Below are 17,398 nucleotides of genomic sequence, written 5' to 3'. Positions count from 1 at the left end.
ATAAAGTTTGATCTAATCTAATCATTGAATGGAGCGACTGGCTCAGTTGCACTTTTTCCATCATGATATTGTGTCTCTCCATGACAACCATTTCAAATTCCATGTTTTTGATGAACAGGCCTAGTAAGTGGCCAGAAGTCTAACAGGTGTATCATTGAAAACACATCAGCAGCTCATTAACAAATGATGTCACACAGATATTTGTGGTTGTACTGTTGGACTGATGTTTTTTCTCTGTTCTGGTGCTAAGCAGAGAGCTCTGCTTATTACTGGTATTAATATTCACACTAACTGATCCCATCACAGGTAGAAAGCTATACGTTAAAGGTTCAGTGTGTAAGATTTAGTGACATCTAGTGGTGAAGTGTCATGTTGCAGCTGAATACCCCTCAACTCACCCTCCCCTTCCAAACATGACAGAGAACCTGTGGTAGCCTTCAGTTGTCATAAAAACTCAAAGGTGTTTAGTTTGTCTAGTTTGGGCTACTGTGAAAACGGTGGCCTCCGTAGAGAGGACCCGGTCCCGATGTAAATATAAAGTATTTAAATATAAAGGGCCCATTCAAAGGTAAAGAACACAATAATTCCTACAGTTTAGATGAAACACACTGGTGAAAACATCACCAGGATTATTTTCTATTCAATTTCTTCCAATAGATCCCTTTCACTAAATCTAAACACTGAACCTTTAAGGTATGCATGCACCCAAAGTGCATTGAGGACACATTTGTAATGTGAACACCCAATGTGTGTCCCAGACCACATTGGGAAGTGGTCTGGGACACACATTGGGAAGTGGTCTGGGACACACATTGGGAAGTGGTCTGGGACACATGTAGCCACATTCTATTCGCTGTGTGAACAAAAATGTGTCCTGGGCCACATATAAAGAACCACCGACTTCCTCTGAACCAATACAGTTTCATAATGGACCAAAAGTATTTTTACACTTCTGTGTGTTTCACATACGTTTAATATTTTGTGACCACAATATTAACACTGACCACCACATATTCATTTTTTTTTTTTGCTATTTCAAATGAGTAAAATCTTATTTTGTAACGGTGCACACAGCCCATTAATTAGATAAACCCCTCCTGGCTCCTTTCTCTCCCTCTCTCTTTCCCTCTCACTCCGTCACACACTCTAACACATCGATTACATGTTAATAACCCGGTTGCAATGGGGCCTCTCTCTCTCTCCATCTCCCTGTTATGTCCGACCAACAAAAAGTCCACAGCCACAGATTCACATCTGATTTTGTCCTGCAGACTTTAAAATCTCAGACAGTTTCTTCTGCTGCAACGTTCAGTCTGCTCTGCTGAATCAACTGCTGAGGGTAAACTCCCCTCCTCTCAAGATTTGCAAATCTCAACAGGAACAATATGCAGGTAATTGCAAGATGAAACAACGTTTTCAGTGGTGACACTTTTCTTTTCTATTTCACCGGAGCGAAACCTTTGTGTTAAGATATTATAGAGGTACAATAAGGACAAAAGGCTTTCATGTCATGTATAGTGTAACTGTGATAACTATTGGCCTGCAATATATTTCTTGTTTAGACAAAAATGCAAGTTGATAGCAGATCACCTATATCAAAGATCAAACCCTTATCCAAATTAAACCCTCAACCATCATTTTGACCTATATGTAAACCTCTCCTTTCAATCATGCAGCCTTAACAAGGATATATGGTCGTCTACCCATCAGCCCCTGCAAGTAGCAGCTCAGTGTTGATGAGAAAGAAATGATGGTTGTGGTTGTAATCCAGGTATCAGTCAGCCCCGGTCAAGGTTCAACTCAGGCTCCTTGATGAAGGAAAGAAACTTCAGCAGTGTGACACAGAGGTAAGGTCACACAAACTGAAATCATTCCAACACGCTGCGTAGCTTCCAGCCACCACACCAGGAACTCTCTGCACTCTGACTGCTGCGATCTCAGGCTTTGAAATATGGAATTGGCTCGAGGGCAGGAAACATTTCTTTAGCTAATTGAGTTTCCATCAAGAGCAAATATTCTCAGTTATAATGATGACAGCTTTACTCTTCACCGTAAGAATTTATTTTGCTTCTACTTTAACGAAATTGGTACCTGGGAAAAAAACGTATGCCAAGAAAAGTTGGTACAATTGAATATAAACCACAGTCCTGAGCTTCAAAAACTAACTGAATGCTGACTGATGGACTTTTAAGGGGTTAGTTCACCCAAAATGAACAGCTGGTAATATTATGCAGACTGTGCAGACAGCTGTGATTTTACTTACCCAGGTTGTTAAACATCTGCCTCCACCCAAGTTCAGTGGAGGTGGGTGGTGCTCACACCTTTGAAACGTTTACATATTCCACAATGCCAACATTACTCTGCTTTCATACTTAATGCAGAGGGTCACATTATGCTCAAACAGAGTAGATCATATGATATGTTTTGCCCGACCACAATGGAAATCAAAGGTGTTTACAGTTTTTCTGAGTGAAATGCCAGCTGCCACGGAGACTGAGGATACTTGATACTGTTTAAACAAGGGGATAATAGTGGAGGGCATTCATGGTGTTTCACACATGAAAAGTGACAGAAATAAATATATGAATGAAGGGTGTGGAAGAGAGAGGTAAGTTCAAACTCTGGCTCCTTTCTCACCTCAACAACACACAGTTCAGAAGGAGCACACTGACAGCTGAAGACTGTTGTTTCCAGCGGAGATGCGGCCGGGCTCTCCTCGGCAGCAGCCTGAGCCAAAGCCTTGATGTTCTGCCTGGTTTTGCTGGCGAACTCAACTAAAACGAACCTCAAATATGCTGACCTCCACAAGTCAGATAGTATTCTGGCAGCAGCAGATGTTATGATGCTCCACATTTCATCTTCTGTTTCTGATATGGTATTCATGAGGACAGAACATAATCTTAAGTCAATATCCATTTAGCTTGGTTTTCATCTGCATCTCAATGTATTCATCAGCAGGTACAAGTGTTACTGTGGAAACAGGTACTTAAATGGGGCAGATGATGACCCTCTCCGGGGCTCACAGACAGTCTTGCTCCTTAAATACTATATAAGGTCCGTGCTGGTTCACTGATGTTTGTAATGATGCCATACACCACTCCAGTTTTCAAACGTTGCACAATAACAACTAAATTAAGTCCACCCACTGATGTGTTTCAATTCTGGGGCTGCATCCTTCGGCGTCAGCATTAAAGACCATCACATTGACCACAGTCACTTACTAACCTACTTACTAACAGTGTGCTTTAGTGATGCAATCTTTTTCAAAGAGGTAATGGTGCTTGCCGGGGATTAGACGTCCAAGGCTTGAGTATCACACTTCAACTCAACTGAACACCTAATGCTACACTTTCTTTAAAAAAACAATCAGCATTAAAACTTCCTTATACTGTACTTATCATCAGTCCTTTGACTTTTAGATTTTGCACTTTTTGTACATTTCTACATCTCCCTCTTTGATTTCTTAATAAAAAAAAACCCCACACACACACAGACACACACTTATGATGTTTACGTCATAAATGTGGAAAATTCATCTAGGTCTCTTTTTGTGTGCATTTAGAAAATATGTTCCACACATGCATGAGGCATAATAAGAAAATAATTAACAGATCAAAGTATGTGAGAAAAAGCTGCTTAAGTAATGAAAATGAATATAAATATGAATATGAATAGAAGTGTCAGTTATGCAGTTTAGCACCCCAGCAGCTTAGCACATGGCTGCACCTTAAACCTCTCCCATCTCCACATTTCCCCCTCCCCTCTCTACTGCCTCTCTCTGGATCTTTGTTTGCCTCTGCCTCTCTACTAAACCCCTCCTCACTTTGCTGCTGCTGTTGTTGTACGTCTTGTGGAAATGTGAAGGTAAACTGCATAATCAAGTGCAAAATAATACGTGCTTTCTTTAAACCATAGCAACAAGACCCAGTCCAAATCATTCAATAGTTGTGGTGTACAGATATTGCAGAGAGGAAGAATTTCCATTAACAATGAACATTAAAGTAAGACTTACCCTGCAGCCCACTGAGGTTATTCCCTTGACTTTGCTAGTTTAGTATCTTGGTGCACTCCGGTTGGAGGAAAGAGACAAACTAATATAATAATAACAATAACAATAACAATCCTAACAATAATACTACTACTACTACTACTACTAATAATAATAATAATAATAATAATAATAATAATAATAATAATAACAAAAGAGTGATTTTTATCAAACTTTGTATAGTTAGAAATGTATCACTAGGGTGGGACATACAATGGGATCCATGTATGATGAATAAACTCTTATTATGCCCAGATTTAATGATTGAGATATCCTTAAGTGGCTACACATCAGGAGTTATCAAGATGTTAAATGAAACCACATGGTGGTGCTAGTTGAGACATCAGAGGGTCACTAAAGTCATGAGGACACTGTGAATCGTGAATGTCTATGGTTTGGGGACTAGATGGATTAATCTAGTAGATGTAGATGTGAATCAATGACTACGTGAAAACTTTAACCTGCTGTTGGCATTTATAACCAATGTTGGTAATGGGGGTGTCACCACAATCACTGGATTCACCTTGTGTGGACATCAATGTCTGCACAAACTATAATTCCATCAGTTGACATGATGCGTCATGTGACAAACAGACGGATATTACTGTTTCATGGAACAGTCCAGTGCTAATGTTTTCTCAAGTAACAGCGTTGAGTCCTCAAAATCTTTGCAAAGGCAGAATCTTTTCGGCATCCTAAAATGTTGTACCTTGATACATATTACCATAAGGCAAATAAGAATGCTTTAGAAAATTTAATTTGAAAGAATCATTTAGTTTGGCTCATATTAACAGAGGCAATTTGCCCGGCTCGACTTCACCAATAAAAACAAGCGAGAGGGAGACAGCAGCCAGATACAAGTTGGTTTAGGAAGATGAGAATGGACACAGTGTCATTTACTGGTATGTGCTTGTTTAAATGAAATTCAATGCTGTTCTATCACTGCCCATATCAAAGGCGAGCGAGTTTCAATAACCTTACACAAATACCCCACGCATTTATTTTTTCAGTGAAACATAACACATGGGACATCAGATTCAACTAATTTGTTCAATCACATTTCACAATGGTGATTTAAGGGATCTCACAGAAACTCAAATATCCCTTCAGAGCAAAATAAACATTGTGAACCATTGTCCTCCGTTGCTGTTTACACGCTCTGATCTTCCACTGCCATGGAGATGCCAGGTTTGTTTAACTATTATCTCATGTTTGTTCGCCACTGAGGCGTTTTCCATGATGGCCTCAGCTGATGAGGTGTGTTGAATACTTTACTGAGACAGTATTAAACAAACTGGATGGTTATATTTTCAAACTTCACTTAACAGTGCTTCAAGGTGCTTCCAGACATGTTTCTGTTGCTCTGCACTTGGTCACACACTTTGTTGCTCTGATTGGTTGTAGGTCTATTCAATTGCATCAAGAGATATTTTGGTTGGGGCCGTTGATAAAGTAAAAAAAATGGGGGTTCCAGACCCATTTGCAAAGGTCTGGCCATGCCAAGCTATATTACTGTGCAATTCTTGTCACCTCATTTTCAATGGCTATAGCAGATTTCTGCTCAATATTCCATTTCTATTGCCCTCACACTACAAGGATATAAAGTCATATATATCAAATATTTTTGATATTATCGATTTGAAAATCAGGAAAATCCAATCCAGTCGGTGACTTGAGATTGTAACTGTGGACCTCTCGTACATCATGATCATTTAGGTAGATCATTTGTTCAGATCAGCCTCAAATTAGGAATGCCCCCATGATTTTGAGGAGGAACAAATCGGACCCAGCATCTACTCATTTATCTTCTAGTGTGGGGCCAGATTTAGGTTTATTGTGACACTCAGACTGCAGATGGTAGAATGACTGAATGAAAACATGTTGTGCTGTTTGTTCAATCAGGTAAGTCGGTGTCGCAGTGCAGGTCTACTGGGACTTGTAAAAGAACAACTTGTCTGTGTGTGTGTGTCGGTGTTTGTGTGTATGCACATGTGCACATGTGTTGATGTAGACCTTCTTCAGATAGGAAATAATAGTTAAAAACACAACCAACTGCCATATCTGGCCTTTCCTCTGACAGACATGGCTTTGAAGGATTATATGCAAATGCCTGCTCAAGGACATACACCTACAGACATACAGACACACACACACACACACACACACACACACACACACACACACACACACACACACACACACACACACACACACACACACACACACACACACACACACACACACACACACACACACTTTAAATTAGCAAAGCATTTAGGCCCAGCACATTCATCTGACTTGGTTTAAATGACAGCTCTCATCCTCCTCAGCCCACATGTCCCCTGCCCCTGGCAAATCTGACTAAAATGTATTGTTCTCTTCTGAGGATTTCACGTCAACACACTCACACACTCACACACACACACACACACACACACACACACACACACACACACACACACACACACACACACACACACACACACACACACACACACACACACACACCATACACAGAGCTCAATAATTATGGTAGAGGAGACAGAAGAGGCCACAAGGGAGCATGAAAAGCTGACTGGAAATTAATCATCGTAAATCTTACAATGGGGAACGATGTTAGTGCAATCAAGTTTGATTAAATGAGAATTTTTGAATGACAGTAACAAATACATTGGGATTTCCAAATCATTACAGAATACAATGATCCAGACAAATTGGGCAAAAAGCCTCATTAGAAGTATTAGTGCATTGTGTATTACCAGGCTGCTATAAATGCATAAATTAGGAGAGGAAAGAGGAGAGGAAAACAAGCTAAATCCTTCCAGTACTCTCATGCTGCAGAGCAGGTGGATGACTCCATATCAGGGAAAGCCAGTGCCATTCTGCACCCCTAACCTTGGCCTTTATGCTCTGCAGCTGAAGGCGCAGGCAGTTAGGTGAGATAAAAAGTCATGTGACCTGGATTAAACTGCTTTATATGCTGAGCTGCATCTTTATGCTTAAAATGTAATTTGCAAGGGGGGAACAGGCTACCTACTGGTAAGTGTGATGTGTGTCTTCAAGTGTGAGGATATATACACACACATTGGAGACAAGGCCTTGCAGCACAGAGCAGGCCCATTTTCTTGTTAAGTTAAGACACACACAGCGGAATTTAACAGACCACCGAAGAACAATGGAGGATTATGGACTTGATTATATTGAGTAAACTGTTGAGGCTGTGGGGTTCACGTTGGTCTCTCTCACATCTGATGCTAAAACTACTGCGGTTTCTCCTTCATCTATATTGTATTGTTCCTCATTCATTCTTATCAACCTCGTTGTGCCCTTGTAAATGTCCTAACTGTTTCTGTGTGATTATCACACGTGTGTGTGTGTGTGACCTTGTTACTCTTCAGATGTGTTTTCCTCTGCTCTCTGCTTGCTGCTTGCTGCTTGCTGTGTGCTTTGTTCTTTTTTTCTTACATTTTCTAATTTCCTGAATACTCCAAAACATTCCTCCAAGGAGAGCTATTACCAGTACTGGCTTTGACGAAAACATAGGAGACCGGAAAAGTTTACCCTCAGGACTCAGGAAAGTTTCAGAGCCCTGCCACTGACGGTTGCCTGAGAAAAAGATACCTCCCCTCCCTTGCTCAACTGAATGCACCAGCTGTGCCATGCTCAGTAAGAAAATCACAGAGCTTGAAGAAAGAATTCCTCAACTCGGCCAAATACACGAGGAGGAAAAACGTATTCAAACTTGTTTAGTGCTTCCCACGCTACTAGTCCAGAACCAGCTGAACTTCACATTCAGGGACATGAAAACGCAATGAAGAGCGGCTTGGGAGCCCCACACTGGTGACTATGCTGTAGCTTCCAGACCCTCTTGAGATCAACGATGCCTTTGGTGCACTTAGCTTTATTGAGTATCAGGCCCCTGGTTGGCAAGCCAATGTTAATTAACCTTTATTTAATGTTTTTGAAAGTTGGTTAAATTAATCCAGTAGTGCTGCTGTTCCCCTAAACTTTTAGTGAAGCTCTGGAGCACTGAGAAAATGGGATGGGCTAGCCACTTTCAAACACATAACAGTGGTCATATGGAAACGTTTTTATGTTCTGTGTGTTAGTTTAGATCCCCCTGTCAAGCAATAGCAGCAATCGTCTTCTGTTATAGGGATTTTAATAATCATATTGACAATCCCAGTGATGGCTCTAGTTCAAATGAACTCTTATACATCCTGTATAACTTTAGACATTTCCTGCACGTGAAAGACTCAACACATAATAAGGAACATATTTTTGTCCTAATTATTTCCAAAGGTCTACACATTTCTGATGTTGCGGCAGTAATGGCTGGTGTTGCCCTTTCGGGGCAACACCATTCATTACTGTGTGTTTCTTCTTTAAAATGACCATGCCAGCTCATAGCAGCAGCGTCAAAACAAAGGTAACAGAAAGCTATAACTAAAACACCTAAAAATGATTTACCCAGGCTTCTACACTCACAAAATATCTGACTTCACTTCATGTCAATGATCTTGTCAACAGTTTCCGTTCTAAGGTTATGAATGTTATTGATGCCGTTGCCCCCATGAAGATCAAGGTTGTCTCTGGTAAGAAGAAAGCATCATGGACAGATGGCACGCTGTAAAAGTTCATACAAAGAGACAGTAGACAGGCAGAATTCAAAAAGGGTGAAACACTTCAGGCTCATTGTGACATCTCTAAAACTTGGAACTAAAATTAAGTTATTAATAAATTATTATTTACGCATTCACCTTATTTACTGATGAAAAAGTCAAGCAAATATATAATTCTAAACTGAGACTATACATCTTGGGCAAAATGGCTATGTTGCCTGCGCCTCAACCTACAAGCATGTATTAAGATGTTTTTAACTGAAAAGCATCAGGTGTACTATTGAGTAAATAGTTCAATAGCTGGGTTTATCCAGACCACAGACCTGAGAATGCACTTGTTAAAGTTGCAAAAAATATTCATGAGCAGTAATTACAAAGATTTCTGTCTCTTAATTATTGTGAGTTCTGCATTCAACATGCATAAGATACTATCAGAGAAAATGGACCAATGGGTGGGTCTTTCTGGCACTTTGTTTAATTGGTTCAATCATATTTACAAGTCAGGAATGATATTGTGTCAATTGAATGAATCATGAATGAAACAATGATACACTGAGCAAAGACCAATTACATGTGGAGGTCCTCCAGGGTCCATTCTCGAGCCTCTTTTATATATTATCAACATCTCATTTTAAGTATTGTATTGTATTGTCTGTATTGTCTTCATATTGTCCAATTTATTTTCCTACATGTCACTAACTAAGTGCCTTGAGATACTGTATGTTGTGATTTTTTCTGAAAAATTAATTATTGTTCCTGACCATTCTATGTCACTGTGAAGCACTTAAAATTGTCTTGTGTTGTTTTCTTTTGAATGTATTTGAATGTCTCCAATGTATTATTTTTAATGTACTTCCTAGCCTTTGCCTTATCTCTAAATATAGGCTGCATAAATAAACTTGCCTTTAGGAAAAGTTATTATTAAAATGCCAGTTATTTAGATTCGATCTTTTGTTTTAATGCACTTTCAAAATTAAGTGATTGAAGGGAAAAAAAGCCACACTCCCCGTGTAAAAAGTGTTCAGCAAAAAACTAATAGCAGGCTTCAACAGTCTGAGAGGGTCAAGTTGCTCAAGCGAGTCATAGAATTTTGGGAGGAAAATTAGTTTTCTGCTCCTCTTCCACCATAACCGCTCAGCAAGGAAAACCGTCTAAGAAAACACAAAGCAGGAACTTTGTACTACAAAGGCTGCTCCTTAAGATGCTGACTTGATTTTATTTACCCAGAGAGCTGAAGCCTCATAATAATTTCAGACAAACTTTCGAAATTATTTTTGGCACAGAAGGAGGACTGTGGATCTTATCTCCCAATATTGCACATTAGAAAGAGATCTTTAAATGGCCAGAATAAATAAGAGGAATGACAATAACAAGAAATTTACGATTTTTTATTATTTATTTTGTTTATTTTATAAATGAAAAAAACTGCAGCCTATAGGGGTTCATTATAGTGGAGTGGCCCCAACAAAAAAGTAAGAACATAGGGAGGAAGAAAAGTAAAAGAGGCATCATGACTGCTAGGCATGCAAGAGAAAGTTATTAGCTTAGGGCAATCAACAAGATAACTGTCTAGTAATGGGTTTTTCTGGAGACTAGTAACAACAGGACCTGCGGCTTCCTGCTGTGGATTGAAGGTGAGCAGCTAGAAAAGGCGAAACAGTGTCCTAAGCATGGTCAGGGTATGAGCCCATCTGTTTGATAGTCTCAGGTTTCTAGTGGGGATTGATTCGGTGGCAATAGTTCGAGTTAGAGTTCACTGGCGACCTGTTTACACTCTTTTCAGAAACTAGACATTACCTTTTAAATAACCTCAAAACATTTTTGAATTCAATGGAATATCTTATTTCAATTCAGTAGCAAATGCAAACGTAATTGAATCGCTGTGACAAAGCACTTCAGGAAAATCGCTATTCACGCCCTCAAAACAAGCATGTAAACAGTCTGAGTGAGAGTAAGTAATGTTTGGTACTTCCTTGTCCCATATAGAAACATTTTTTTATTAAGTTTTCAGTGTGGGGTAGAAGTTTCTATGGACAGGACTAACGTTACATTGAAATAACCAATGTAAACACACTGTGCATTAATCAATAAATCAATCTGTCTATTCTGCAGTTGTCACTAATGGACATGTCACTATTATAATGTTGGTTGATAATGGCTGTTAATATGATAACGTTATTGGATATTGTTTGTCACTGTAATACCATTGGTTGGCTGCTGACCTAACCCTAACATTTGTCGTAGCGAGTGGTGTCACAATTCCAAGGGTAAGATTTTCTAGCCCTCTCCCTTGTGGCTTCGTCTGGAGGGGGACACATCCAGCGAAGGGCCCTTCATATGTAGGGGTAGGGCCATGGGAGAGGAATTGGGACAGATCTGACATTGTGTCACAGCTGGGTTGAGAAAGTAAACAGCACCAGTCTCCTGCTATAGAAAGTATCTTGGCGATCAATCCTGGTTCATTATGTTGTGAATGGCCATCCCACCAGATGGCTTAATATTTTGTCTCTATCTGAACCGTGCACTGGGAGCATGTTGGAGCTTGACAACCCCATTGAGATTGCAGTATTCTAGTTAACATGGTGCTAGAACTTTTGGGCCATAGTCTATAAAATGAATGCTCCTTATCTGGAGGGACTATATATAATACAAAGTGATTTATCCTGTATGGACATGGGGTTGCTAGTGAATGTATTCTGTCTCCTGTTAAAGCAATTGGAAGGTTTTTGGTCCTCTTATATTGACATTTTTTATTGTCTTCACATTAAGTAAAAACAATCTTAGAGTAGCTGAGTACCACCTATCCTGTTAGACATGGGGAGGGATTGTGCTGACATCAAATCCTGAAGCTCACCCTGCCATATCTGCATAGTCACTCACTTAGCTTATACTTGAGCTAAGCAAACTTTAATCAACAAATGGCTTAGAGAGTACCTACATACTTACAGATGTAAAACTGGGGTTGGATGCAGATTCAGCCTGAGATCTCTTATTACTGCAGTCTTCCAAGGAAGACACACATTATTCAAACCAAACATATAGTGTGGGCTTATCCTCCGTACATTTAAAATCTCATATAAAAGCGACATCAATGCTGAGAGGAGATGAGTCAGAAACATCTGACTTATCCTATGAGGTGGCACTGATTGATTTCAGATCTCATAACAGGCTAAAATAAAGCCATGAATGACAAGTAGGCCAAAATACATATATGTACATAACTATGCCTATGTATAGAGTTAGGAGAGATATAAAAACCAATATGTCAATACCAAATCAATGCCAAATTTATCAAACTATGATGGTACGGTTTTTTCTACTGATCTTTAAGTTGCTGGAGATGTGAGTCCTACAGACTGAAGAGGGCAGCATACAAACCCTGTTTTCCAGTCTGATGGGAAATGCAAAGGGAAGCTAAATGAAGGCAGACACAGTAACAATCACAACACCTGGTGGCAAGTCCAGGTGCAGCAGCAGGTCGACTGCAACAGTATGCACACAGTGTCTCAGAGCATTTCTAAACCAAAAAAGCAACCACTTGCAGCTCAAAGCAAGACATCTGGATCTGTACTGAGAATGCAGGGTGCCGTTATTGTTTGTGTGTGTGTGTGTGTGTGCGTGTGTGTGTGTGTGTGTGTGTGCGCGCGTGCGCGTGCGCGTGTGTGTGTGTGTGTGTCTTTTCTTGTAACTGCACATTAAAAAATGTTTTACATTTTCCAGCAGCCTCTCTGGTAGCATGTAATAGGTAACATAAACAGCTCAGGTTAAGGGGGAGGCTCAGCATGTATTTTGCTCATCAACAGCTTATGAAAAAAGCAATATATGAACCAAGTACATTAATCATATGATATCAGTACAAATATTAATGATATGATAATCTAAAATAATGTCCAAATTACAGCTGTTTAAAGGTTCATTTTTTGATTTTAGAATTTAGGAAAAGATGGTGAATATCCCTTGTAGGTTGAAGGTCTTCTTAAATTAACAACTACCAGGTAAATCTGACTGGCTACTGCTTGTATGGCAGCACTATGAAAGCCATGTGGTCGATCAGTAGATCAGACATCTTTAAGAGCTGACTCTTCATCATAACATCATCCTCAAATACTGGAGGTTGTCTATATGATGGTTTTGTTTGCAATACTTGTGACAAATAAGGAGTCCCTAACTTCTGCTCATTATTTTTCCATTTCACTGTCAAGTCAGGCAGGATTTCAAAACTACAAGCTTCAATAATGTATTATGAGGTAAATATGTATCACTTGCCCAAGCTTTATCCTGCACTGTGCAGCCAATATGTTTCAAAATCCCCTGAAAATATCAGGTTAAATACTGATTCATGTTTCGAACCATGGACGTACAGATGTAATTCCCTGAAATACTTTTGACAGGGAATCTGATGACGGCAAGTCAAAATCTAAAATTGTAAGTAGAGCCTCAGTCAGTGTTTTATAATCTGAATTATGATATTCATCATGACGTACATCAGATATTACTATTAGTGGAAAGAGCCGTGTATGTGACATCTGTCGCTCATGGGGAAGTTACTTTTCAGTGAAAAATGTCTGCAGCCAATATTGTCTTCTAGAAATTATGTTTAACTACAATAGCCAATACATTGTGAAGAAAACTTAATCACAATTCAATTAAGTTTTCTATTAACCTAATGTGGATATGTTAATCAACATATTTGGCAAGCACATTGGCTGTTGTCGTACTTTTGTACAATTGCCAGATGTTTGAATCATAGTATGCTTGAGTTTTAAAGTTTTGTTTTTACTTCGTTTGTTATTTCGTTGATATGTGTGAATGCAGGTTGTTTAACAGACCACTTGCTGACCTTTACAATGTTGGCGGATAATTGAAAATGCAATCTACATTTTAATGGGAGAGAAGTAATTGAAGGTGCTGCATTACTCATAATCATAAATGTCACAAACACAGACGGACTGTAACAAAAAAGCACTAAGAGGCAAACTTAAGTGTGTGTATGTGCGTCTCTGTGTGTGTGTGTCTGTTCCTGACAAACTAAAAGAGAGAGAGAGGGAAGGCTTCAACTCTTGATCACTAGCGACTGCCAATTTGTTTTAACCTCTGCTCTTTCACAGTGTGACTTTCTTTTCCACAAGAAGCTTCTGCCTCTGCTAATTATTTGTTTTCTTGTATCTTTGAGCCATTGGAGAAAATCTGTTGTTTGTTTGTTGGCTTTTCTGGTTCGTCTCTCTGATTCAAACAGAACTTGCACCTTTAAGAGTTTCACTGCTGTCGCTCTGTTTGCATGTGAATGTGTCTTGTTCCACAGTGACATCTTTGTTCATTTTATAGCTTCAGATGAAGAAAAAAAAGACAGATGTGGGGGATTTCACGTAAATTATTCTAACTTGTGAAAAGTGCTGTGGCAGAGAAAAAGTGACTCTGTAGTAACAGTACTCATGTGCTAAGAGAATTGGAGTGATAATGCTTGAGATTAAAGCATTATGAATTTTCATGGTACAATGACTTGTAACAGGGAGAGTGGTGCCTTTTTTTATCCCCCAAATATCAAAAGGCAGCAGTTCTCTACCTGATCTACGTAACTGTGAAGTTTCATGAAAAAATCCCAAATGGTTTAAAAGCTCTGCTCCTGTAGTATTGGACATGTTCTATATTGTCTCTAAAGACGACCCAGTGTGAGAAAACAAATTTCCAAACTGTGGCGATAGACCACTTATATTATGTTATAAGTGTTGTGTCAGTCTCTACATCAGACGAGACTCATTTATTATGGCTGCACTGCTCCATCAAATACAATACTCTTAATGTGTTTTGCATCATTATCAAACTTCAGCATGACACAAAAGGTTGGAACACCACTTAGCAGATCTATGGGAGACTGGACAGAGGTCACATGTTCTTACCTGCAGTCTTGGCGTGGGTTGGCCACATATCCTGGGTACGCTCCGTCAGTGATGTCACGGCACATTTTGCTGTCTCTGTCTGATGGCAGCAGCGTCCCTGCTCGAACCATCAGACCCAGACAGTGGTCAAACGTGTTCCTCTCCTCTGGACCATCCTCCGTGAAAAAACAGTGGCCTAGTGCGTCATAGCCCACCACATCCTTTACCTGTGGGCGAAAAAAAGACATTGAATATCCCTGATCATGGGCTGACAGTCGCACTATTTCATGGCTTCCCTCCCCATTCTAACCAGAGAAGTGAATGCAAACAACGAGTAATGTTTGTAAATGGACTGCACTTATAAAGTGCTGTTCCAGTCATATTCACCACTGATAGCGCTTTACAGCACAAATCACATTCACACAGGGCTTCTATACGCAGTACGTTTTCTATCACACATTTACACATTGTCTGCACAGTTCAGGTTCAGTATCTTTCCAAAGGACACTTTGGAATGCAGACTAGAGATGCTAGGGATCGAACAACCGACCCTGTGGTTAGTGGACGACCTCGTCTACCTGCTGCGTCACAGCAGGCAAAGAGCATGTTTTGCTGTGAAAGTATCAACTCTCCACAAGACCAATTAGTACAGTTATCTCCACCCTCTGTTAAATGCACGATTATCATCATTATCAACATTTTAACATCTTAGCACCATTTTCCATGTCACATTAACTGACTCCTTACCAAGTGACTGTGCATCGTGACAGCTGAGTCTGACTCAACATCCTCCTTAGAGTCTCTGGGCACAGGCTCCATTGTGAATATGTGGAGGGAAACTCTGTTCTCTAAAATGGTGCCTTAATCATTCACAAGAGCATTAGCTGTAAATGCCTTTTATGCCTCCACATTTTTGGGCCCATCGAGCATGAACATTAGAGAGCTTATGTGGCTGAGCTGGCTGACTTCCTGCTGACTTCCTACGCAGACTAATGGCTTTAACTTCCATTGAAACATATGGATCAAACTGTGAGATTATAAAGAGTGATATGGGAGGATTAGTCACAAATGTATTCATGGTTTCTTTTTATCTGTTTATTTTATAATGATGGTGTTTGACAAGAAGTATTGGTCACTTAGCTTTATAATCCGTCAAACTGCGTGGACAGAATTGTTGCACTAAACATATCTCTGTTAATGTGAATTTTTTTTGACATCCATTTCATGTTTATACGGTTTATCTAACATATAGCTAAGTTGTGTTCTCTTTTCTGTGTAATCTTGTATGTCATTAGGTGAGGGTGTTTTAATAGTGGCCTGGCAAAGGATGGCTGATGGAAATGAGTTTTGGCTGTGGTCAATAACAATTTGTATCAAAGGGCAACTTACTGTATGTGTCTGAAGGGACAATGGGACGCTTTGGTACGTGTGCTCATTGGCTTTCTTACAAATTCAATTTTATATGTATAGCGCCAAATCAATATATATAATTTACATTATCTCAAGGCACTTTATATAGAAGATTAACAAAGAGTTAGACGAGGAGAATACCTATGTTTGGGGAAAATGGGGCCCAATCAGAGCCCAGCCTAGATATGGAACACCATAACACAATCCCCAATTGGTAAAACCTAAACTTGTAGTTATTACACTTGTACATATTTAACTATCGAACCTTTGATGCCTTCAAACAGAAATAACCTTTTTCCCCCCACCTACAGTCTTTTTGCACAGCCATTGGCTGTAGCTTCATCTTGCAGACATACTTGTTGAATTACTTACAATACATCAAGTAAAAATAAATGTAAGTAAAATGTCCTAACTGACCAGTAGCCCATTGGAGGCATGGATGGTTACGCAGCGAGAGAAGGAGTGGTGGATGGACAGATCTCTGACGGATGTGGGGGGGTTGTAGCCTCCCTTCTCATCCACGTCTCCATTCATATGGAAATGGACGGGGTAGTGTCCCATTGTCTGCTGGCCCATGTGCTGCAGCTCCATCCCAGATATGTGAACTGCCCTGAAGCCCCGCTCCACCTGATAAAAGAAGATATAATTCAGTCACCTCTGCAGGGAGATCAGGTCACCACATCACTCCAAGAACAGATACAACTGTAATCACTAGGCACAGCAAAGAAAAGCAAATGGGGATTCTGAAATGCAAAGACAAAACATATAATCTGAACAGTGGGGCTTTTTCTTTTAAAGAAAAATATCAAAACAAAGGAATAAAGGGGGATTATAGTGACAGAACAAGGGTAAAAGGAGGACATGAAATGTGGAGGGTGAAGAATGAGCAAGAAATGTGTGGATGGAGGAATGGAGGAAAGAAATTGTTGGGCAGAAAAGTGAAAGGATGGATAGAAGAAATGAGAAGAGAATTTTTCAAAGGCATGATGGGGAGGGAGTTGCAAAGATAGAATAGAGAGTTTACAGATGAAGGAAGAAAGGAAAGAGGGAAGATATGGGAAGCTATAGTGAGAGGGGGAAGAAGCATGGAGGGGAAAAAGAATTGTCTAGAAATGAAAGGGGAGGGTGGGAGGAAGAACAGAAGGAGGTTGCAGTTATTTGGTGAAACAAATTCAGGACAGTGGAATGGCATGGATGGACAAATAAGATAAGATAAGGAAGGAAGCAGAAAGATAAAGTGGTGTGGAGGAGAAATGAAGGAAAGAGGCTGGGTTGAAAAATGTACACTAAGGAGAGGGCATGGGGAAGAAGGTAGAAGCGTACGTGGGAAAGAGAAATGATGTAACAAACAAAAAGAGATGGAGAGAATAGAGGAAAAGAAGAGGGGATGAGAGAAAGGAGAGATGAAAGGATGTTGTACAGGCAGTTAACATGACAGAGTC

The 17,398-nt window shown here is 39.8% G+C and overlaps 1 protein-coding gene across 3 annotated transcripts in view; it reads right to left on the bottom strand.

The window, feature by feature from the left end:
• The window catches only part of cemip (cell migration inducing hyaluronidase 1), a 154,827-nt gene that overhangs the window by 26,047 nt on the left and 111,382 nt on the right, over positions 1 to 17,398 (bottom strand). For all 3 annotated transcript variants that reach the window (XM_034581646.1, XM_034581647.1, XM_034581648.1), the window contains 2 exons: positions 16,374 to 16,583; positions 14,568 to 14,773 (listed from right to left, as the gene is read on the bottom strand). In XM_034581646.1, coding sequence (XP_034437537.1) covers positions 14,568 to 14,773; positions 16,374 to 16,583 — 416 coding nt within the window. The remainder of the gene's footprint in view (positions 1 to 14,567; positions 14,774 to 16,373; positions 16,584 to 17,398) is intronic.

Source organism: Hippoglossus hippoglossus, chromosome 3 (genome assembly GCF_009819705.1).
Source record: "Hippoglossus hippoglossus isolate fHipHip1 chromosome 3, fHipHip1.pri, whole genome shotgun sequence".
NCBI lineage: Eukaryota > Metazoa > Chordata > Actinopteri > Pleuronectiformes > Pleuronectidae > Hippoglossus > Hippoglossus hippoglossus.
This window is presented reverse-complemented; position numbering and strand designations above follow the sequence as displayed.